Source organism: Colias eurytheme, chromosome 15, assembly GCF_061535395.1.
Source record: "Colias eurytheme isolate Ceu_HAF_F1 chromosome 15, ilColEury1 Martin Lab GWU primary, whole genome shotgun sequence".
NCBI lineage: Eukaryota > Metazoa > Arthropoda > Insecta > Lepidoptera > Pieridae > Colias > Colias eurytheme.
The window spans coordinates 454,529-478,079 of NC_142994.1; the positions used below are offsets into that span (position 1 = coordinate 454,529).

General features: G+C 35.4%; 1 protein-coding gene across 1 annotated transcript in view; it reads right to left on the minus strand.

Annotated features, from left to right (window-relative positions):
* LOC149902092 (ankyrin repeat and BTB/POZ domain-containing protein 2) overlaps window positions 1-23,069 on the minus strand; it is a 44,114-nt gene extending 21,045 nt beyond the window's left edge. Inside the window, exons 1-13 of the mRNA XM_090110459.1 lie at window positions 21,816-23,069; window positions 14,707-14,885; window positions 12,427-12,608; window positions 6,688-6,840; window positions 6,202-6,337; window positions 5,553-5,676; window positions 5,035-5,166; window positions 4,384-4,510; window positions 3,639-3,784; window positions 2,298-2,485; window positions 1,734-1,868; window positions 1,030-1,235; window positions 429-643 (exon numbers count right to left, since the gene is read on the minus strand). Of these exons, the coding sequence (XP_089966585.1) occupies window positions 429-643; window positions 1,030-1,235; window positions 1,734-1,868; window positions 2,298-2,485; window positions 3,639-3,784; window positions 4,384-4,510; window positions 5,035-5,166; window positions 5,553-5,676; window positions 6,202-6,337; window positions 6,688-6,840; window positions 12,427-12,608; window positions 14,707-14,885; window positions 21,816-23,005 (3,113 nt within the window). The 5' untranslated portion in view covers window positions 23,006-23,069. The remainder of the gene's footprint in view (window positions 1-428; window positions 644-1,029; window positions 1,236-1,733; window positions 1,869-2,297; window positions 2,486-3,638; window positions 3,785-4,383; window positions 4,511-5,034; window positions 5,167-5,552; window positions 5,677-6,201; window positions 6,338-6,687; window positions 6,841-12,426; window positions 12,609-14,706; window positions 14,886-21,815) is intronic.
* Between the last annotated feature and the right edge of the window lie 482 nt (window positions 23,070-23,551).

A 23,551-nucleotide genomic window follows, 5' to 3' on the forward strand; every position in this document is an offset into this window, starting at 1 on the left:
GAATCGTCATTACATATATTTAACATTTACTATCGGAAAGCAGTATCTACGGAGTAGAATTAGCCAAGTAAATCTAACTACAACATTATTAATTATGAAAAAGAAATGTGATATTTTTTCTTCGTCACAACTTCACGAGTGAACAAATGAACAGATTTCATTTACTCTGTAATTGTTCGTAGGTAAGAATAAGAATTTAATGAAAGAAAACCGAAAGAAATTAACGCCAAAAGTAAAAATATCCAAATGGCCATTTTAAAAGACTGAACAACGTCTGTCGGCTCAAATCAATATTGGAACAAGTACAAAAATTTATCACGAATTTGTTAAAGCAACTGTGAGTGTGTTATTGATTTAAACGAAGCGAGTTTTCGTTTCAGTTTAAAAAATCCTAGCCCCATACTTCATTTCCACTAAAAGCAACTCACGTGATCGGCCGTGGAGGACAGTCAGCATGTGGCAGTAGCAGTCTTGCAGCTTGCAGCACATCATCAGCATCAGTAACAGCGGGCGGGGGTCGCAGTGCAGCATGTGCCCGTGCAACCCGCAGCCACTCCCCGAGCGGCGGTAATGCTCCCGCACCGCGCTCGCCCCACAGTGCGCCAGCTGCACCGCAGGCTGAGCCGTTTGTGGTGTGCTCCAGCTGGGGAGGGGTGATGCTTGCAATTATTTATAGATAATTATGTAATTTAAATTATTTGTAATTAATAATTATTTGTAGAAGTTATTAGTTTAATAATAATAACAGACATCACGATATAATATTATGACTTAACAGAGTCTCAAAATATATCGGCTGTCTAATTTAAATTTTTGTTCTAAGAATTAAGGAATATTTCACCAATACTAAATTTGGAAATTCTCACTTTTAGTCAATTTTATTGGGCCACATACTGGAAAATAGTAGATCGCAAATTGTACTATGGAATATATTGTCTAAATTAAATAAAATGCGCAGAATATTCGAGCCAGATGTGCCGGAGCTTGCTAAAGAGAAGGTGCTGGATAAATAAGTAAACTCAATCTAACCTGTGAACACCGCATAAAGTAATACAACGCTCTTTCCCCCGCAGGTGATAGCGGCGGGTGTCTCCCCACCAACTGTCTCAGCACAGCACGTAACTCAGCCGCTGAACCCGCACACGTGGTCAGCAAAACTGACGCTGACCCCGCTGAGCTCATGGAGCCAGCGGAGTCTGCTGAACTGGTGTTGGAACCGGAGGTGCCGGAGCCTCCTGGAGATGATATAATAAGGATAAAGGTAGTAGTAATAAAGTAAAATAATCGAATGCAGAAGCAAAAGTTATGAAAAAAGTAAATGAATAAATAATTTGATATTCTTAGTTTTATAGCATTTAAATGCTTAATAAATATAATTTTTAGCGTAAAAAAGCGTAGAATGGCGAAAGACGCGAATTAAAATCCCACCTAATGATCGATTTTTTTATATTTTTTAAAAAAATTTGAACAATTGTTAAGGACCAATTTTTGCACCGTTTAAAATATAATCAATTCTTTGCTGTGATGTTCATTTTTCTTTCTCTATTTATTTTAAATACTGTGTGAAATTAAGGAACAATATGGATATTGAAATAAGAAGACCCAAGTTTTAACTTTAAGTGCAATATATTGGCCAATAAATTGCGCACGAGTCGTTAAGTCGTATTATTTGCAATGATTGTTATAATATTATCATATCGATGATATAAGTGTAAAAGAGAGAATGTACTTACCAGAGCCATTAGTAGTGATGCCGGAATCATGGCTGAGCCCCAGCTGGCGATGTTCCGGTCTGGGCGCGCCTGATGATGAACCGGATCCTGATCCAAGAGAACTCATTGACTCCCAACGGGATAAAGATAGTGCCCCTACAAATAAAGTATTTACTTTATAAACGTTTAAGATTGTTTAGCTAGACATCTACAAATCTTCCAAATAAGAACTATACGTCTAGTTAACATTTCTACTTTGTAATCGTGAAAATTTTCTACCCAATTTATTCATCCTAGTTACGTTATTATATTTTATTCGTAAAAAAAGAAACTGCTCATTTGCAAAAATAAACTTTCCTGGATTACGCTGAAAGTTACCAGTGGAACCACGTGAAATAAATTACTAAATATAAATTGTAGTATTTTAATTGTAGTTTTGAACAACCTGATAAGACTGATTAAATACAGTGTGTGAAATATCTGATGATGATATACTAGAAGATACAGCTTCAGGAATTAACAATATTTAACTTACTTTAAGACATATTATGTGTTTTTGTGCTTAGGAAATATATTCTGACGTACCTGAAGCAACTCTCCCCGCGTTCAAATGGCTATACGGCTGCAGTAATCCCCACAGATCAGCACAAGTAGCCACCGCGTGGTCCACTGTGGCCGGTGTGATGGGAGCAGACCCTGAACCAGCTCCAGCGATCAGAGCAATTTCTTCGAGGAGTGTCTCCATGCCCGCGCAGAGGTATACTGCTGCGTATCTGGGAGAAAATATAGGTTTAGATGTGGAATGTGGAAGTTGGCGATAGTTTTTTTAAAAGATAATAGTTGGGGAATGTTTTTCGATATTGTACCTATGCTTGGTTTTAATTTTTTTTTTATGATTTTATAAAAATTATTTTTGAATTATTTTTTATTTGTATACTACGAAAACATGAATTTAGTAGATGGCGTTGATTCATTTTTAGGGTTCCGTAGCCAAAATGGCAAAAACGGAACCCTTATAGTTTCGTCATGTCCGTCTGTCCGTCTGTCCGTCTGTCACAGCCGATTTACTCGGAAACTATAAGTACTACAGTGATGAAATTTGATGGGAATATGTGTTGTATGAACCGCTACAAAAATATGACACTAAATAGTAAAAAAAAGAATTGGGGGTGGGGCCCCCCATACATGTAACTGAGGGATGAAATTTTTTTTTTCGATGTACATACCCGTGTGGGGTATCAATGGAAAGGTCTTTTAAAATGATATAAAGTTTTCTAAAAAACATTTTTCTTAAAGTGAACGGTTTTTGAGATATCAGCTCTCAAAGTCGTAAAAAGTATGTCCCCCCCCCTCTATTTTTATAACTACGGGGTATAAAATTCTAAAAAAAATAGAGGTGATGCATGCTAATTAACTCTTTCAACGATTTTTGGTTTGATCAAAGTATCTCTTATAGTTTTTGAGATAGGTTGATTTAACTGTAATTTATTATATTTGCTGCTACGGAACCCTTTGTGCGCGAGCCCGACTCGCACTTGGCCGGTTTTTATTAATAATTAATAGTGATAAACATGACTTATTGCTATTTATGTGTGTGTGTTCGTACAATATTCCACACATGCATATGTGGTGTATCCACGCTCAATCGTGGCTACATATGTGTGTGTGTGTGTGTATGCCTCATTCCACAAGAATGTGGTGTGTGTGTGAGCGCGCTACCTCCTGCTCAATCGTGGCTACATGTGGTATGTCTATGTGCGTGTACTCACTCGTGTCTACACGTATATGTGCGTATGCTCACTCGTGTCTACACGTATGTGCGTGTGCTCACTCGTGTCTACACGTATGTGCGTGTGCTCACTCGTGTCTACACGTATGTGCGTGTGCTCACTCGTGTCTACACGTGTGTGTGTGTGTGCGACTCACTCGTGCACGAAGCTGGCGACCCGCACGTCGAGCATCCAGCGCAGGAAGCGTCCCGGCGCGAGCGTGGTGCGCGCGCGCGCCGCGGAGCCGAGCCGCCGCGCCGCGCTGCCCGACGTCGCGTACATCGTGCCCGCGCGACCGCAGCCCTTACGATATATACATACATACATAAATAAAAAAGACGGGTTGCACTCCGGGAGTGCCGGCAGAAGTGAAAACTTGATTATTAACGTTGAGCATGTTTGATATTTTGGAATGGTATCCGTCTTACGCTTTTTCGATCAGGTCACGTGTCCTGACGCGAGTTAAGATTTTATACCCATTACAGAAAAAGTGCTCAACGCCGCTAAAGAAGTTTTCACTTCAAAAACTTGAGCGATGTCAAGGGACACCCGGATGGAACGAAGTGTTAAGTTAGAGAGACAGACAGAGAACCACACGCACGCCGCACGGCTTACAAGAAAAAAATGTTATTCTATTCGTCTGCCATTTGTCTCGGCCTGCTGATCCCATACTAAGCTTTCGCTCGTGTTATGGAAACCAGAGGGCTGATAAACATACATATTATATAACTTGAAATAAATACTTGTAGACACAGAGCAAGCATCTATATTCATCACACAAATATGTAATTATTATAATATATGTACTATGTATATAGTATGTAATTATTGAATTGATGATTCTTAAGTCCTGCTTAAAACAATCATAGCTCTATTTTTATCTTTTAAAAAGTAATATTTACCTTTATACACGAATCAGCCAACGGCGTGCTCAAAATTATTCTAAACGCGCCAGCAACTTCATGTTTGGAACAGAAACCAAAGTTCTGTGACAGGCGCTGAGCCTCTCGTGCTATTCGAACTAAAGCTCTGAAAATTAAAATAGTAACGTTAGACCTGAACTTTGATATTATTATCAAAGATCATGTTGAATTATGTCAATGTCAATTAAAACCAAAGAAAATGCAAAAAAAGTTGCATTTATGTTATAAAGCTGGATTGTGTGACAAGCAAAAGCAATGATTTTAACCGAGTTAATTTCAATTTGACAATAATTTATGTAGGTGAAAAACAAGGTTGGACCTAACACGCTTCCTTCGGGGACACCTTATAAATTAAAACAACATGACTGATGATTTCGTTATTTTCATTTATTGTGTTTCGTATTTTAAACAGCCATCGAATACTTTAATTAAAACTTAAACATTCACACATTATGAGCAATGTTTTTGATCAAATTAGTGACAGAAATTGTGTCAAATGCTATTGCTAGATCTAGGTCAACACGAATGAATTTACTACTAAACTCTTTAATATTATGAGAATTCCTCATAATATTGAAGAGTTTAGTAGTAAATTCATTGAGTTGAGTTGAATGCTAGCCGCAACTGTACCTCTGCAGTAGATAAGCAAGTCGTGGTGGTGTATCGGGTGCAAGACGTGCAGCTAACTCCCGACATCGTCCAGCCGCCAGCAGACGAGCTATCTCTGCTGCTGTCCACGGCACTACGCGTAGTTCTACCAGCCTGTAAAATATAAACATTTACATTGAATATTTTTAAACAAAAACCTAAACCGCCTGCAAATAATTATTGTCAATACTAAACCAAATTGAAATGAGACTACAGGGAGGTACCAGCTTTTGAAATAAAATAAGTATTGTCAAAATTCGTTCACTCAGTCGAAAGTTCTGAGATAAAAAACAAAATATACAGTGATTTGAATGATCCTTTTTTTGAAACTGGAAATAATTATAATGACAAAAAAAATTTGATCATGGTTCTAGAAACAGTTATGGGTTTTAATATGGATTATTTCGACGTCATAGCATGACTTTTGGCTTCGATTACTGAGGTGGGATAATAGCTGATAGATTGGTAAAAACAAGCTATAATTTATGGTATTGTATTACCTATTATGCGAGTCAACCCAGACGAACTCGTCCGCACTAGTGACGTTAGTGCACACGGTGTCGAGCGACGGCTGCCGCACGAGCGGCGCGCGGCGCCGGCGCGCGTCTGTGGCGCTGCCGGTCTCTGCAATTTGTTGTTTGGTTTTATTGTATAGCTCTAGTTAATTCAATTTATTAATATTCTAAATTTTAAAGTATCTAGGAAAATGTGAAGGAGATAGATTATAATTATGTATTATGATGAAGATAAAATTAATAAGTGTAAAACTAGTATGGGGTAATCGATATATCAAAGTAAGGACGTTTGTAGAGGTGTTAAACTAGAGTGAACAGGTTATTAGCAATATTTTTGGCTAAGCCAGATAGAACGCGTAGGTACTTAGCGCACATCAGATCGTCGTCGCTCTGTTTGTGGTATGTTACCGCGTACAACACAATTCGTCGTCATAGCATGCCTTTAGATTAGCGTTCTGATTCACGCTAAGTAAGTGTCCCATCTGGCAAAGTCATAAGTTGGTATAGTATAAAGGTTACAGCAATGTCCAGCCAGTCAGCAAAGGTCATAGAAATATTAAGTTGCTTTGTTGTAAAGGTTAAAGAAATAACAAGTTAGTATTGTGCAACGGTTAAAGCAATATAAAGCTATTACCTGTGGCGCCATTACTCCCAGCAGCACTAGAAGCGCTGGTAGCGGTGCTGCTGCTGTCGCGCGACCTCAGTGTCAGCTGCTTGATGGCGGAGCGGATGTCCTCCAGCCCTCCGCCTCCTGGCCAGGGGGATTGGAGCTGGAATATGAGAATGGGATTTGTAATGAGAGAAGAAAAATTTACGTATCGAGATCTATTGCTAAAATTTATAAACATTAATTAATTCCGGTTTATTAGGTTTGGTGATTATTCAAATCCAGATACCATTAGAATTTCAATAAAACATATATTCAATCTATCTATTTTCATTTGCATGCCGTAAAATGCATTTTCAAATCATCTTCATCACCTTTCTTCATTTCCAAAATTTTGCAGTCCAGATAAAAATAAATCGTACCTATTCAAAGTCCAACGTCGGGGCGTTCAACGCTCCAACACACTGCTGTACCTTCTTAAAAAGAAACATCCTACATTATCCTAATCCTTACCTTATTAGGTCTATGTTTAGTCCTTGCATGTGGAGGTTGTCTCGGTCTTCGCGGTTCATCCCGCGCCGCGTCCGCCCCGCCACTGTCCGACATGGACGCGTGACCGGACGACCTGTTTTCATCCGAACTGCTGTTGCATTCGCGGACACCATTCTGGAAATTATTTATTATTATCAGCTGTATTGAATTAAATTTGCTCCTCAAATATTTAAGTAAATTTTGCCAATTTAGGAATTTTTCATCAAAATAAGAAAATACGTAGGTAGTCCACGTAATGTAATGTCTTTAATTCAATAGAAGCTATTTTGTAAAATAATACTTTCATTAATCGTCATCCCAAAAACTAATAATAATCGAGACTAATAATTTCCAATTTTGAATAGCAATAATGTATTCATTCCATCGAAACAAATAAATATTTATTTGATTTCCAAGAATATTGTATATTCATCTAATTACATAACCTAATATAATATAATGCATATAAATAAGTGATAACTTTCACAGATTATCAAACATTACGCAAAACGCATTGGAAAGTTCATCGAGACTCCAATGAATGAGTAGTTAGCATTTGTTTTCTCATTAATTAGCCAGAGTCATGATTACCGCGATTACTTGGCGTTATGCAGCGAAAGTTGTAAATAAAAACTGTATCATTGTCTGTCTGTCCCACGATCTCGTGGAAAAGCTGTGGGAAGAGATGAAAGGGAAAGCCGAGTGCGCTCACAGGTGCCGTTGATGTAATAAATGTTGTGACTAGAAAATTACATTTTCAAGTGAACCAGAGAAATAATACAGAAACTCTGAATATTAATAAAAACCTCGCATAGACGATCACTGCAAATATACCTAAATAAAATAGGTTCTTTAGGCAAAGCTTCAAACAACTGTGGTACATACTCCAGAAAACTTTCATGTTCATTTTTACAACGCATCTAGAAATATCCAAACGAAGCAAAATTAAAAAAAAAGTGAATTCTGTATATTATTATTATCTGTCTCATCATAGAATGAGGCAGATACCTATTAGTTCATTGAAATTTTACATTTTTTAGGCCTAACCTCGCATTTTTTAGAGGACGCAATTTTGTTTTTTTGATATGTAGGGGGGGTCAGTGTGAAGCTAAAACCAAGTTTATGGGGTCGCCACCCTTGTCCCACGGCCGCTATCTTGAAAATAGCGGTTGGATTGGTTTTTACGATATATCTCTAAACTATTTATTTGATAAAAAAATATCGTTCACATTATTTGTTGCAAATTAAATTTTCTACAACTTTGGTCCAGTAACTTTTTGTCGTAGAACTATAAATAAAAAAGTTATGAGCGAAAATGTTCAGAAATTAGAGATGTTTATATTTTTCAATAAAACTTTTTTTATAATTTTACGAAGAAATGATATTAGACCATTTTTGTAGATTGTTTTTCGAGGAACAACTTTTATATACAACATTTTTTCATTACGTCAATAGCTAAGGTTTTACAGCGCTCAGAAGTGAGTACTATTTTTCAGTAGTAACTATACATAATATATGTATTGGCTATTGGCTCTTTTCCCAGACTCCACAACAATGGAAGCACACTGCAGAACATTTCAGCCCAGCTTTTCGACGTAAAAAAAACGCGCTTCCAGACTCTATCTCCTGGGTGGTGGGGAAAAGATTCAATAATTAATTATTAATAATATTGCAAAATTAATTATTAAAAATATTATAATAACAAAAAAAAAACAATTACTGATGACAAATTATTATTTACACACATAATATAAGTATACTGTATAGATCACTCTGATCTATACAGTATACTGAAAATTAGTACTCACTTCGGAGCGCTGTAAAATCTTAGCTATTTACTTAATGACAAAATGTTGTATATAAAAGTTGTTCCTCGAAAAACAATCTACAAAAATGGTCTGATATCATTTCTTCGTAAAATTATAAAAAAAAGTTTTATTGAAAAATATAAATATCTCTAATTTCTGAACATTTTCACTTATAACTTTTTTATTTATAGTTCTACGACAAAAAGTTACTGGACCAAAGTTGTAGAGAATTTAATTTGCAACAAATAATGTTACTCAATGTTTTTCATCAAATAAATAGTTTAAGAGATATATCGTAAAAACCATATCAACCGCTATTTTCAAGAAGGCGGCCGTGGGACAAGGGTGGCGACCCCACAAACTTGGTGATAGCTTCATACTGACCCGGGACCCCCCCTACACATCAAAAAAATAAAATTGCGTCCTCTAAAAAATGCAACCCCAAATGTAACTTTTCAATGGAGTATGTACCCCAAATGTAACTTTTCAATGGAGTATATAGATTCCCCGCGATATAGTTTTACTTCCGACCCTTATCACTCGCTGGTGGCACGCACCACATCTTACGTAAAATACATTTTCTAGTTTTCCCAGCAGCAATGATAAAACCGCAAATCCCGTAACATTAATTTGTGGTTGGCGTGCTCAGTCCCATTTTAATTTGAACGTAGCGAATCAGCCTGATCACCTTCAGAGAATTATAAATATACCGTAACACGGTTACTGTTGAAACGGTAACAAATTATTCGAAATTATCACACTATTGTCCATTATTTTAAACTAGTTTATGTTTTGAAATACATGAGATTAATGACTGGGTGTAACTGCAGTCAAACGTTAGTGCTAATGCGGAGAATGGAGGGAATCAGGTTAATTTAAAAGACCTACTTTAGGTCTGGGATTTAGGTGATGCTACAATAATTATTGTAATTGAATAATAGTATTGTTGTAAAAATAAAATCGGAAGCGATGAACGATTCTTATTATTTAGAACTATGTAAAATTTTACATTGTCTTACGACTTAAAATACAACCTGTGATAAATGATTACTCATAAAAGTACAATGAGCCAGCAACTTAAATGATTTACGAATAGTTACCGCTAGTCAATAGAGACAGATCAAAATTACTACCACCGTAAGGGCTTGGTCACGAGCGTGGTAATGCGCGACAGTTTAGCGCGACGCAACGACCGATTCTTGTAAATCTAGGTTCAGTATAGTATTATAATGAAAACACTACTGGACGAAAATTAATGTCAACACTCGGTAAGATATTTTTAGCTTTGTTTTGTCTAATTATAAATAAGGAAATATTTAACGATTCAACATGTCTGAGATTTAGTATAAACTTTCTAACAATTTTTGATCTACATAATTAATATGCAAAATGTTTTGATAAAATTGCTCGCGAATCGTGATAGTGCTAAAACGAGTCTGCTACCAGCACTACCTCTAGTAAACTCTAATCCCTGCTATAAAGCGCACTGGACATTTCAAATAGATCCTGTTGAAGTTATAATCAATAAAGGTTTTATTATTCCCTATAGCCGACGGTTATACGGTTTTAAATTTAAATTACATTGGACTCACTATGAAATGAGTATTGAAGCTTAAACGGCACATTGACTTTAGGGTTACCAAAAAAGAGGCCTTTACAAACAAAAAAAAAAAATAAAACTAGTAAGTAAACAGTTGCAAAACATTGTAAAAATAAAATTCCACTTAGGGAAAACTGTAGCAAATTAGAGAGCCTCTTTTTAACAGAAATTTTAATGCCACAAGGTTAAATCATATTTTCAATGCAAAAGTTTAAAATGACTATCAATATTAAAAATCACATACACTAAAGAGTGAAGGGCAAATAGGCTCCTCTTTATCAACACAATCACGTTAATCACTATAATTAGAAAATAATTAAACAGCCAAGTCGTGACCGGCCAGACTGACCCGGAGCTGCCTATTGAAACCCTTGAAATCCGGGTCAAAACCAAAAGGAACCAAGGAATTCAGACACTGAATATTTGTGACCAGGAATTTTAATTGCTACCGTTATTTGATAGAGCTATCTCACGTACGATCGCGATGCCACCTTAATAACTTGACTGATAAATAGATACAATCTAGTCGTATATTTGATAAACTTTGCTTGACCTTTGGTTGGACAGTGAATAAAAAAATAATGAATGAGGTACCTACTGCCCGAGCCAATTAGCATAAACTGGCATGTTAACATAACAGTTTTTAGGAACAAAACTTTTGATTAATTATCTTATAAATTACCTCAATATTTCAGAATTATATGTAACTTTTAAAATTTTCCATTCTAATAATGTAGTATTTCAGAATGCAGAATTGCTTGGCATTAATGGTTCCCTTTTAAGGACTATTATTTTAAATGTTGTTATTGCGTAACGTAATATTTTAAATGCCAGTCTTTATTAGTTGTTAGTAGCCCTATTTATGATCAACCACAAGCGTCACAGCACATTAACAAAACGCCGTTACACGCAATCTTATCAGATGCATGTGTATAATAATCGTTCCAATTAACATAACAAAATACTTTTGACTCGAGTAATTTAGTAAATGCATAAATAACTAAACTTCTCTAAAAGCATATCTTAAAGGCAAGATTATTTTTTCTGGTTGTACCTACTTTGTTTACCAATGTGATTCTTAGTCAAATAGGAAGAGATTTTTATTGCTCCAATGTTCGCCTGCTTTTATCTGATTCAATATATTTTTCCGTCTATATTCTTTACTTTCATTTATCGCTCAATCAATTATTGTCCTATCCTTGTATTGTTGTTATTACGTATATCGTGCTTCGGATCCGTAATTTTTCGCCAGCTATTAAATGGTTAAATAACCGTTCATACACATCGCACTACAGCATGCATCGTTGACTTCGGTTACAGCAATTATAGCACTTGACAAGTCACACGAAAACCGCAGAGATAGTTTGTGGCTGGAGATGGGACTCTGACATAAAAACTCATTTGATGTGGCCACGAATGTGAAAGATCATGTTATGCAACAAGTGTGAGAACGCATCGTAATGGATACCACGTGAAACAAAAGAAAATCTCTTGTGGTCTGCGTTTATTTTGCGTCGTTTGCTTGATTGTTGGTGTTTTTAATGTCATGAAAGTTTAATTGTATGGGTTTAACTTCTCTAAAAATTTCTTTAATTTCACTTATGACAAGAAGTTAATAAGTAAGTTTATTTTCTTTTGAATGATATTGCTTTACATTGGTTTTTACTTAGACTTTTTTACCTTTAGCATTAATCATATTAAATCTTATATCAAGAACTACCAACTTCCCCAGGGTGCTAGGATCAGTTATTATATATTATTATGTCATACATCATTCGTCCCACTGTACTCATTGTTTCAAATTGCATTGCTAAGACTACGTAATTCTATTACGTGCTTGCTGTTTTATGTAAGTTTTGTTTTCCTTATTAATTCTTCAACGCATCAATAGTTATTCGAAAGATTACTGTATTATAGTTATCAGTATCTATAAGCAGTATTTATTTTTAATAAATAGGACAATAGCATTCCCATATGAATTATACAACACCCACCCACAACAACATTACCCACGACCGGACTGAAAGTGACACTAAGAATACAGTGGAATAATAAATAGTCTACTATCCCCAGATGCCCTAGATATGCGTAAACGCATTTTCCTATCACAAGAAAGGGATTATAATATTTGTTTTTATAAATTACAACGGAAATAAAGCAAATGACTTAAGCAATGAAATAATAATCTCTTATTAGATTGCCACTTTAGCATTAACACCCCTTATTCTGCTCTTCCGATCAAGATTTATAAGTACTAATATTTTCAGAGTTTAGACTTTAGTGTCCAAGAAAAAAATTAGATTTATTTCTCACCTGCGTAGGCGCAGCATCCGGCCGGTGATCATGTTTGCGCCTCTCCAGTGCATAGCTGCTCTGTACAGGCGCACTACGGACTGGCGAACTGGCGACTGTGATCTGGGAGACAGCGCTGACTGGCTTCAGTTGTGCGGTGCTGGGACTGTCTTCTGTGACTGGTTGCTGCTCTTCTGGGTTTGCTGTGGGATATAATCTTTGTTATGTTTAAGTGTCATTTAAGTCCACTTTTATTTCTATCCTATGTTCTGAGTTCGGGTCATTTTTATGCAAAAGGTTTATTATTGTATTAACTGTAAATATTCTGTAAATTTTCGATATTGCATTTCTTGCGAATAAACAATTTCAGTTTGAATTATTCTTTGTTTATGATAAAATTCAACAAAATTGTTTCAATTCATTATCACATTTTTCATACCTACCTAAGTATGAAATAAATTAACGAACGAAAAAGTTTCCTCAAATAGTAAGGTTTTAAAAACAAAGAATATCAATTAACATCAATCACAAGTGTGTCTGTTAAAAAAACATCATCTAGATAAAATGACAAATCTATTTCTAGAATTATTGTGTTTCGATATCAGCAACATTAATTTACCTTAAATCATCACACATTAATTGTTCTACAAATTCAAGGATCATAATTGACCAATGCATAATATTATGGACAACATAACGACATCGGGCTTAGTCAATAAAATGCAATATTGCTTTATCGTCATTGTAAAACAGAAATTACTGAGTTGCACACATGACACAAGCGTTCGAATTTATTCTAATATCGATGCAACATATGCAAAGCGAGCAATTAGCGGTTTTGAAACTATATCGTGACTATTGACTTTTTCATTGTGTTCATTTTTGTTGGTATTTATTGCTTTAGCTAGAATAGGTACTTCGATCATAGCTTTTATTCAAATAGATGCCAACTAGATAGGTACATCTTCTGCAAGAATGTCCATTATACATTGAATAGTAGAATGGAGATACAAAATATGGCAAATTTATGTTCCTAGGACTTCCCTGAATTCTTTCTATAGGTACTCTTCAAATAAGCATTTTAAGTTCTAATGATTCGCTTCATTAGGAAATTTGAAGTCCATATCATTTAAGGCTTTTGATGGTTTAGTTTGCAACATCTCTTTGTGACGAAATAAGTTAATACTTATATAGGTACTCCTATGTGCAAACACAATAATTGCTATTTAACGACATTTGGCACATACAGCTTCATCTACTTTCCCATTATGCTTTTTGCTTAAAACGAACAATTTCCTTTGTATTGTTAGCATCACGCCTTAGCATCACGCTATAAAATAATTTTCCAAATTTGAAGTAATTTTACGAATTTTGATTACATTTAATGTTGGCTTTTCATTTATTAAAATAGCTATTTAAATACTAAACATCTTGCTATTGCTGATTAAGTCACACCTTAACTTTATCAAATAAGTTATCTGCATTATAAACACGTGATTAATCGACCATTGATCCTTTGAAATATGATCACATTACGCTGGATGTGTCCAATCGACGTCATTTACATAATATCCAGATATTTCCCGCGATATGACGCAAAGTGGCTTACCGACTATTAGATCCCATGATACACGATCAAAGTGTCCGCGGTTATCTAACGAAGGAAACTTATTTATTCGAATGGCTATTGCAATATTCTTGATTAGCGTTGGTTGGATTTATTACCGGATTCCGTATATGGGCTGGTATCGTACGAGGAGCATGTTATCGTGACTACTAGAGACTACAGGAGAAATTAGGTTGCGGTACTTTATGACTATCCTCCCACTGTATGAAAAACATGGTGATTGAAAATGATGGGGCTTATCGTTATTACGTTAGTGTAGATTTTTAGAATGGATTTGTGAGTGCATCGTGGGTAGGGCAGATAAAAGATATCTTTAAATTATTAAATTTGTGTTGGTTTGATACCTACTTGATTTTTAGGTGGTTGGAATAAGTAGGTCAAAGAATACTATAGAGTTTAGATAAAGCTATGAATCGCATCTTCATTTTGTATATTATTTGGCCACCTCAACGTTTCGGACGGTACGGAAAAGCTCTCGTGTGGGGCTTATAATATTGTTTTAAAATATATTTTTTTTAATTGAATTTTGTATGTAAATAACGTAGAAGAAACCTATTATTTCGACCCAAATTTCCAAAGCGTTTGTTAACAGTTCAAGAGTGATTCCGGATAATGGAAATAGAGATTTATTTTCATATGTAGATATTAGGTACTCATCTTGGGTTCATACATACGTTTAGCAGGCGGGTCGGTGGGCGGCGGCGGGGTGGTCGCGCGGTGCGCGTGCGGCGGCGGCGAGAGGCGCCTCGCGTGCGCCGGCGCCGCGCCCGCCACGCGCACGCGCAGCGCCCGCGCGCCCGACACGCCCGCGCCGCACCACGTGTCGTCGGAGGGCCGGGAGCCGCTGGATGGCCTGGAAGATTGTTGTATTGTAGGTAGTGGATAGGTAGCTGAGGTTGACGGAAGTTTGGCTAAACACTATATTTGATATTAAATTCTTTTAAAATATTATTATGTAATGCCTATGTATTTTAATGTTATTTTAATGAAGAATTTGTTTTTTGTGGAAAATATTGAAAGAGTTTGGTAGCTCTATCTTTCTTCTTCTGGTACTAAGGTAGAGTTGATATAAGTGATATAATAGGTACCTAGGTACTTTGTACAAAATTATCAGGCTGAAATTCAGACATTCATACTTATAGTACTAACACCATTATTGAAATTTAAATTATAAGCGTAAAGCGTCTGATGTGTAATTTAAAAGTAATTTATGTAAATTATGTTGTAATGAGTTAATCTACATAATATGTAATTTGTTTTAATTGCGTGTAACCATTACTTCGTACTTACGTTAAAATTTTATAGGATATAAAAGAGAAGTTTTATTTATTATTTTTAAGTAATTCTAAAATATAATGATAGTAGGTACAAATACTCGATTATTAACAGACGCGATGATTTTTCCAACCTGTGGCAACCCTACGTGCTACAACTCTGTGCACAGTCAGCAAACATAAATTTTCTCAGATTACCTGCGCGCAATTTACTGCAGTTATATGTTCATATCAGCACGTGACCCTATTCCTGACGCATTGGCTCACGTAATATATTAAGCAAAGACGTTTTCACAAACTGGTCATCTACGCATTACTAACGGTATAGGGGTTAGCATTGCAACCCGTATCGATCGCGTGACGAACTGATGCTGCCGCGAAACGACTGCGCTGGCGGTTAAATGTGATACTTTGATGTTCCTAATCGTCTGTAACTAAATATGTTTTTCATGAACTATTTATGTAATTGAAAACACAGGTTACAACTATGGAAGTAAGAAGAAACACAAACAGCTATAAGGAAGCTTATGCGTGATGCTCGAAGCTTTGGGAAAAGTAGAGAATAGAGAGAAGCCTGAAAGATATTTATAGGCCTTTAGGGATAGTGTAATGTTTGCTACTTCTGTCTTGATGAACTCTTTCCTAGCTCCTATTTTACCATTTGTATGGACTAACTACAAAATAAATACAAAAGTATCGCCGTTGTTTTGAAGAGAGAAACCTTCGGAATTAGTGCATAAATACCAGTTGAAATCTAGTGAAATCGAGCAGATTTTTATTCTATACAATGAAGAAATTAACAGAATTTCTATCGGTCCGGGGCAATTAGTAGCATAGAAAATAATATTTCATATTAATAGTGAATGCATCGAAAGTCAAGATTCATTACTAACATGTTAACTTTACAACTTAAAAGCTACATTAAGTAATAATGCAACGGTACACTCGATTAGAAGTCTTGATCAGATGTTATAAAATCTAGAAACAGGTTCAAAAACAGACGTAATCAGGTTCCATTTGTATATTCAATTTGCTTTTCTATTAATGCTTTGACTGATATTATGAATATATTAACATCGTTTATTCGACATGTTATATTTAACCGATTTCAAAGAATATAATCTGTGGTATGCAATTCAGTTTCGCAGAACTCTATCATTTAAAATTTCAAACTATTTTCTTATATTTTAGAAGTAAGGATTTTATTTCTATGTAAGTATGATTTTTTTCAATTGATACATGGAAAAATTACCAAGGACTGTATGATTAAAAACATTGGTAATCTACATAATAATAATATAAAAGTAGGTAGTGTAGTTTAGATAGAGTCTGATCTGATAAAGTATTTTACAAAGATTTTTACAAGGTAGGTAACTATGGCATTGGCTTAAATGGCAATAATTGCATTGTTTTCATAACAAGCAATAAGTAAATAGTCTAAAATAAAACATAAAGATTGGAAGTAGCTTTATAAACTTAAAGCATGTTTTTAAACATAATTAGCTAATTTATCATACTTAACTAATTTGAAAACTAACATAAACGTGGTTTTGTCATATTGCGTAATAAATCGTATGTTCCTGGTTTTGAATTTGACAAGGTTCTTCTTGCTCTATGATGTAACTGCATCGTGCATAGATGACTAATGTGAAACAGAAGCAAAATCAAGAGAAAGTGCAGTTGTTTTTAAGTGTATCACGATCACACATACAGATAACAGACGGTTGACTTTGTTTCTTGTCAAACGTAGTATCACAAAAACTAGTATTGATTACACCGATAGCAAAAAACTACAAAAAACCGAAAGTGACAGAACACGTATTGTCAGCTATCTCGCCAGGAAACATTAAGTTATGGAAGTGTTTCTTGTGTGAACATAATTACGTAAGCATGAGGAAACGGCTGATTAAAACGACTCCACTCTTCCTATCAACTTTATTGAAATCTCACGCATTGCTAACAATCGCTATAATTGCGGGTATATCAATAAATCGTTGCGTTAATTGACGGAGATTCAATCTTAACTTGATGTGAATAGAGCGTAAAATGGAGTAATAATTTATACGATGAAGATGTTAGATAGTGAAAAACATGATCGATTTCAGCTCTGTTATGCTTATACATAAAACTTCAGGAACTATGCAAATATTACATGATACGAAGAAAGTAACGAAACGAAGTTTAGATACTGAATAAAGTAGACTAGGTTTACGAACTTCAATTGAATAGAGACAAAAGTTAACGAATGAATAACTGTAAAAGTACAGTTTTTTAATGCTATGATATCAATAATTCGCATAGGCATTCAATTTTAAACAAGAAAGAATAATTGCTTTAATAAATAATAATAATGTCGTCGATTGAAAAGGAAAAAGTCACAAACGCGTTCTACTCGGACAGTAGACACCATTACATGTAGATACAAAGAACTGATACATGGAATATGGATGCCGGTACATTCATCGTCTAACGGTATCAGTACTATGAATTAGTATTCAAATGTAATACCTATAGCATTTAATATTTTCAAGTACTTTAGTAAAAGATACGTACTCAGTTTGTGAATAATCCATAACGAAAGATAGAAGCACTCAACTCATCTCTCAGCCAAAACTATAGGTACCTACTAAAAAACTTTTTAAACACCTCAACATTAAAAGCGAATCAAGCAAAACGATAACTGCCAAGAAATAAATAAAAGATCAATCCAGCAATAAAAGAGAGTTATGCCCGAAAGTGTAAACATAAATATTGAAATGCCAATAAAGTTTTATTAGTAAACAGTTGTGCAACTGACGAATATACGCGTATTTTTTATTATGTCGTTATTATGGCGTTATTATGTCAACTTATTTTAGTGTTAACAAGCAAAGAGCATTCTTTAATTGTTCATATTGCGTTGGAAAAGATTCTATGCAATGTTCTGATTACTGAACAACACTGAATACGAGTTTTGGTTTACACTAGAAGATCACGAAAGAATGCTCTCGCACTATCTCTAGCTCTACGTTCGTTTAACGATGGACCATCTTGTAGAAAAGGGTCTTGTATAGATAGGGTCTTTGATGGATTTTTTGCTAAATTGTTGGTAGGATTTATAGGTATGCCCTCTTTATATATTATTTTGACGCAAACCCTTTAAAAAAGACCACAATAATTGTCAAAATAATTTGGAAAATCCAAAAGTGCACGCCTCATAATTTTTTTTTAATAAATATTTATTAATTATTATTTTTGTTTATTTAATAACAATTAAACCACATCGAATCAGACCCTGAAAAATGAAAGGGTTCTATTCCTGAGCATACCTACTCAAGCGTAAGAGAAAAAAAAAGACTCGATTAGTAAAGTATTTCGGTCGCTATCGTGTTAACAAGAAAAAGGATCCGCACATACAGACACACGGACGTCCAAGACAGAACTTTTTTAAACTGTTTTTTAACTAGTTTAAATAACAAAAATGACATCAAAAATATCATGAACGTTAAAAATAGTGTTTTTTCTTAATATGTGTGTGTATGTATTATCTTACAAGTGCAATGTATGATACATAAAGACATTTTAAGTTTGAAAAATCAGATGTTTTGCGCGAAGTGACAGTAGTACCCACCTCAACGCTTCGCTTATGAGGCGTGCAATTAATAGAAAGAAAAAAAATTGCAGATTTTTTTCTTTATTATATGTACCTATAGGAAATAACACATCTTATATACGAAGCATTAGGTATGCAGAAGTGTTGACAGTTTTAAAAGGAGGGATAAGTAGAGGCCTTGAGGCTTGATGACTGTATTATAATGATTGTTTTCAAATGTGTCTGTTTATATGTGGAGTTGTCATCCAAGCAGAAACACAATGGTTTATTTTAGAGAGGTACGCTTTGCTATTTCAAATATATCTCTATTTTAATAGATACACGATTCGTTTTCCTATGAGCCGGTAATTCGGTTTCGATTATTCACGGTAAGATGATCCTATCATTTGAATGCGTCCTTGACCGTTCCTCATACCATTTCAATTTTATTTTTAACATGCTAGATCACGGCTACACGAGGTACCAAAAACAATACAATCCGCGGAAACTAACATATCCCTGTATCTGCTATTCTATTACATTTTATAATGTACCTCGCTTTTTCAGAGCTTTTCAAGTAAGAGCAACAAATTTCTTGTTAGACTGACTTCTTATTGAACGATACGTTGATATAGAAGATGTTACTAGTATTGTGCTCTATGCCTATTTCATTTCAAAATATTTTGGCCTGTGGGTACCATTTTAAAATAACAAGCTCGTGTAGCTGGATGAAATATGCTTAATGAGTTAAGTAGTACTTAGACTATTTAGTTGGTTATATTTATTTTAATGTTACGTTAATAAAAGCAACGTTTGAAGCAGATGAAATCACCATATATTATGTAATTAATCTTATAGAGATATGTGTCAAAAGATCGTAAACATCGACGTCATAATATCGTAGATTATCTTTTGAGAATTAATATTTTATAGAAATATTTGTTCATTATTAATTAATATTAATAATGAAGAAATATTTCTATGAAAATTTAGAGCATTGCGTGGTATTGGGATATGTAATAAATCCTTCAATTATAGTAACAAAGTAATAAAATGAAACGCTTTTGTAACGGTACTAACAAAGACTGGATACAACTTTGTTTCTCGTTTTCTATTATTGAAATTGTGAAACGGCCAAAGAATACAATTAATAATTTATCTATATCTATATATCTTATATATAAAATTCTCGTGTCACAATGTTAGTCTGCATACTCCTCCGAAACGGGTGGACCGATTCTCATGAAATTTTCTGTGCATATCGGGTAAGTCTGAGAATCGGCCAACATCTATTTTTCATATGTACCACGGGCGAAGCCGGGGCGGACCGCTAGTTTATATATAAAAATGAAACCCGTTTTCCTTGGTCACGGCATCACGCGTGAACGGGTGGACCAATTGCGATAAATTTTTTTTATTATATTCCTTGAAGAACGAGGATGGTTCTTATGTAGAGAAAACGTAAATATGTACCACGGGCGAAGCCGGGGTGGACCGCTAGTAATTTATATTTGTGACATTTTATAGAACACAATCCGTAAGGTTACAACTTACAAAGGTTTGCCAAGTTGCAGCATTGCGATAGCTATAATTAGCAGGCTATGCTAATGCTCTACAATTTAGGTAATGAGGTTATTACTAAAAGTTATTACTTTTTAGGTTCTGTGACCCCTATGTACGGACAGACATTTGTGACCGAAACACTGATGGATTTTCCTTAGAGCATCAAGTGACAAACAGAGATTGAAAACATTTTTCATCATTCAGTATTGAACTCGAAACATCTTCGCTTAAAATATTTTTTTGAAGTGTGACAAAACACAGACTAATAAAATTTGAAAATATAATGATATTCAAAGTGATAAAATATGAAAGTTAAATTATTCAATTGATTACTCAATACTATAACGAATTAATTTTACCTATAGAGGAACTTGAGAAAGTTGACATTATTTTGTTTATTGAGTGTTATTAAATAGTTTATTTTTTATGAGTATTCGTGATAATGCCCATAATAATATAGGTATCATTTCCGAGAGGTTTGTTATAGTAATAAGCAAATTATGCACTTGTAGAAAGAGCTCAAGATAATTAATTGTATTTTAAAAAATAAACATTAATAACAAAATTATTCCAAATTTAACTCAAAATATTCTCATTTCTAATTATAATTCTGAACTCATTGACGCGCTAGTTTTATTCATGTAATTAAGCTCTGTGAATGGAATAGGTACAAGAGATATTACAGCTAATTATACGAAGATGCTCTCACGAGTTCACTGACTGAGCTATTGTATCAATGGACCCTTTACATAATAATAAAAGTAACTAGTACGAGTAATAAAAACTTTGCAAAATTAGGAAACATTTCACAACAGTCCACATTCAAAATTATAATTGCTGAATGCACGCAATTAGTGCCAGATGGACTAGATTTTATTAATCCGGGATTCTATATATATGGTATTGCAGATAAAATCGGTGCGGCTTTGAAATCATTAAATCAAAGAAAGCCGTAATCGCAGCCGCATAATTTAGACATTTATGTAACTACGGCTTATCTGTGTACGAAAGATCGTAAACAATGCGTTTGCGCCACTTGGACTCACTTCCTGGACTCATAATTATCATATAGGAGCGATATCCCACGTTTTTCCACATGTATGTATTACCAATTAGCGAATATTCTTTCCAATTACCATCTACAATTTTGTCTGATCTGCTTTAAATTTATAACTTCTAACCAGTTCTTATTTTTGTGCTATCGAATATGAAATAATCTAAAAATAATTTTAAAACTTTCGCGTTTATAATATTAGTAAAGAAAATAACACACGGTTACACCGTAACGGTTTCTTATGAATAAATTAAAGTTACGTATTAGACAGGTGATCGTGCTAAATTATGATAGATGTAAAATATATTGAGAGCAACAAACCGTTTCCTCCAGTTTTGGATAAAGCTCCAGTCACACTGTTCGTCGTCGTCCAACACTGTAGCTTCGTGTGGCTCCACACCACTCCCACCGTGCACTATTTCTACAAGCTGACGAGCTCGTTCAAAATTCCCTTCGAATTCGACTATTAAGAACCCATCAGAGCTCATCGTTTCACGGACATCCTTTTTATAGGTCGCGTCATTTATCGGCACTGGCTCAGGTACTTCCTCAGTCTTTATTTCAGAATAAATAGCCTCTGGCACTTCCACTTCAGATACGAGTTGTGTTCCTCCACCCTTATCTACTTCCCTCCCGATACCAAGATTATTTGCGTCCTCCATTTCATGATTTGCATAAATCACTTCCTCTTTCTGGATTTTCTCCTGTGCTTGTTTAATTTCTTCTCTTTTCTCCTCATTGTGTTTACGAATGAGGGAATCGCCAAAGTAAATAACAACTTTGTTGTTATTCTGTGTAATTTTATTGGCCAAACCGACATCTTGTGTCTTTCTCCTTTTTTCATGAGATAATCTTTCAGCCAATTCGTCATAGCAAGGAGGACGATTGTTGTATGGCTTCTTATCGGCCGCTTTATTTTCAGCGATTTTCTTTTCAACGCTTTGATAAACGGGTGGGCGACAGCATTCATCATATTTCGAGTTCCACTGCTTCGGTTCACTATAAATATGTTCTAAGGAAGTAGAATTTTTTGGTAACGGCACATATTTTTCATGGACATTTTTAGAGCTCGATTGCTCAGTTTTTCTAAAATTTAAAACACTACGCCTAACATTCGATTCAGGCGCATCACTTATTTTTTTCGATTTCGAGTTACCGAGCAGTTTGAACAACGGCTTATGTTCAACATGCTTCATCCTGTCTGTGCTGGGAGCCTTCCGCAACGCGTAGGGAGGCTCCTCGGAGGGCTGCTGATACAGCTGTTCGCAGCTGGTAGACTTGTGTTTCGGGACACGCGGTTTCCCTGGAGCGAGCGGCTCACGGCCCTGCCAGTGTCGCACTGAAAGCCTGGCTGCTCCTCTTATGAATTTCATAGGTTCCCATGCGTCCGATTTTTTGAGTATGAAATTTTCACACATGTTGTGTTTGTTCGGGGGTTTGCGGGTGTCAGCGGCGCGACAAGACTGAAGCTCACGACAGAGGAAACAAGAACACCGCGCGGAACACAGCATGACTGCGTGAGCGCACCGACCGCACTGCCGCCTCTTCGGCGACCACCGTTACTCCAAGAACCATTGTTTAGCCCCGCTACAGCGCTAACACACGATGCGATGCCGATTAGTGATACCGTTCAGATTCGGCGATCGTGTAACTCGCCGTAACCACCGTAACACCCGCCGAATGACGGCACCGTAACCTATGTTATAAGCGACTCCATAAAGTTTACGGTCGCTTTCTAAGTTTACGGCGGAACGAATTTAGGGCGGCCGAAGATGGTGGCTTATAAATAGCATTGGAGGTTAATTGATAAGCGAATTACGAGTGCTTCAGTTGAATGATGTGATGCAGAATACGCATTATGCCGGGAAGTATGCACTTGTAAGCATTAGTGTTCGATGGCCGAGGTGAACGTAACCATAAAGTGTTGCTAATTATAGACGTCGCTTGAAATCAGGCATACATCCCATTGCCGATTCTCTGAATGTTATTTGCATTTACAATGACTGCAGGCTCATTTGGTATATGAAATTAAGGTTCATACGTATCGTACAATAAGT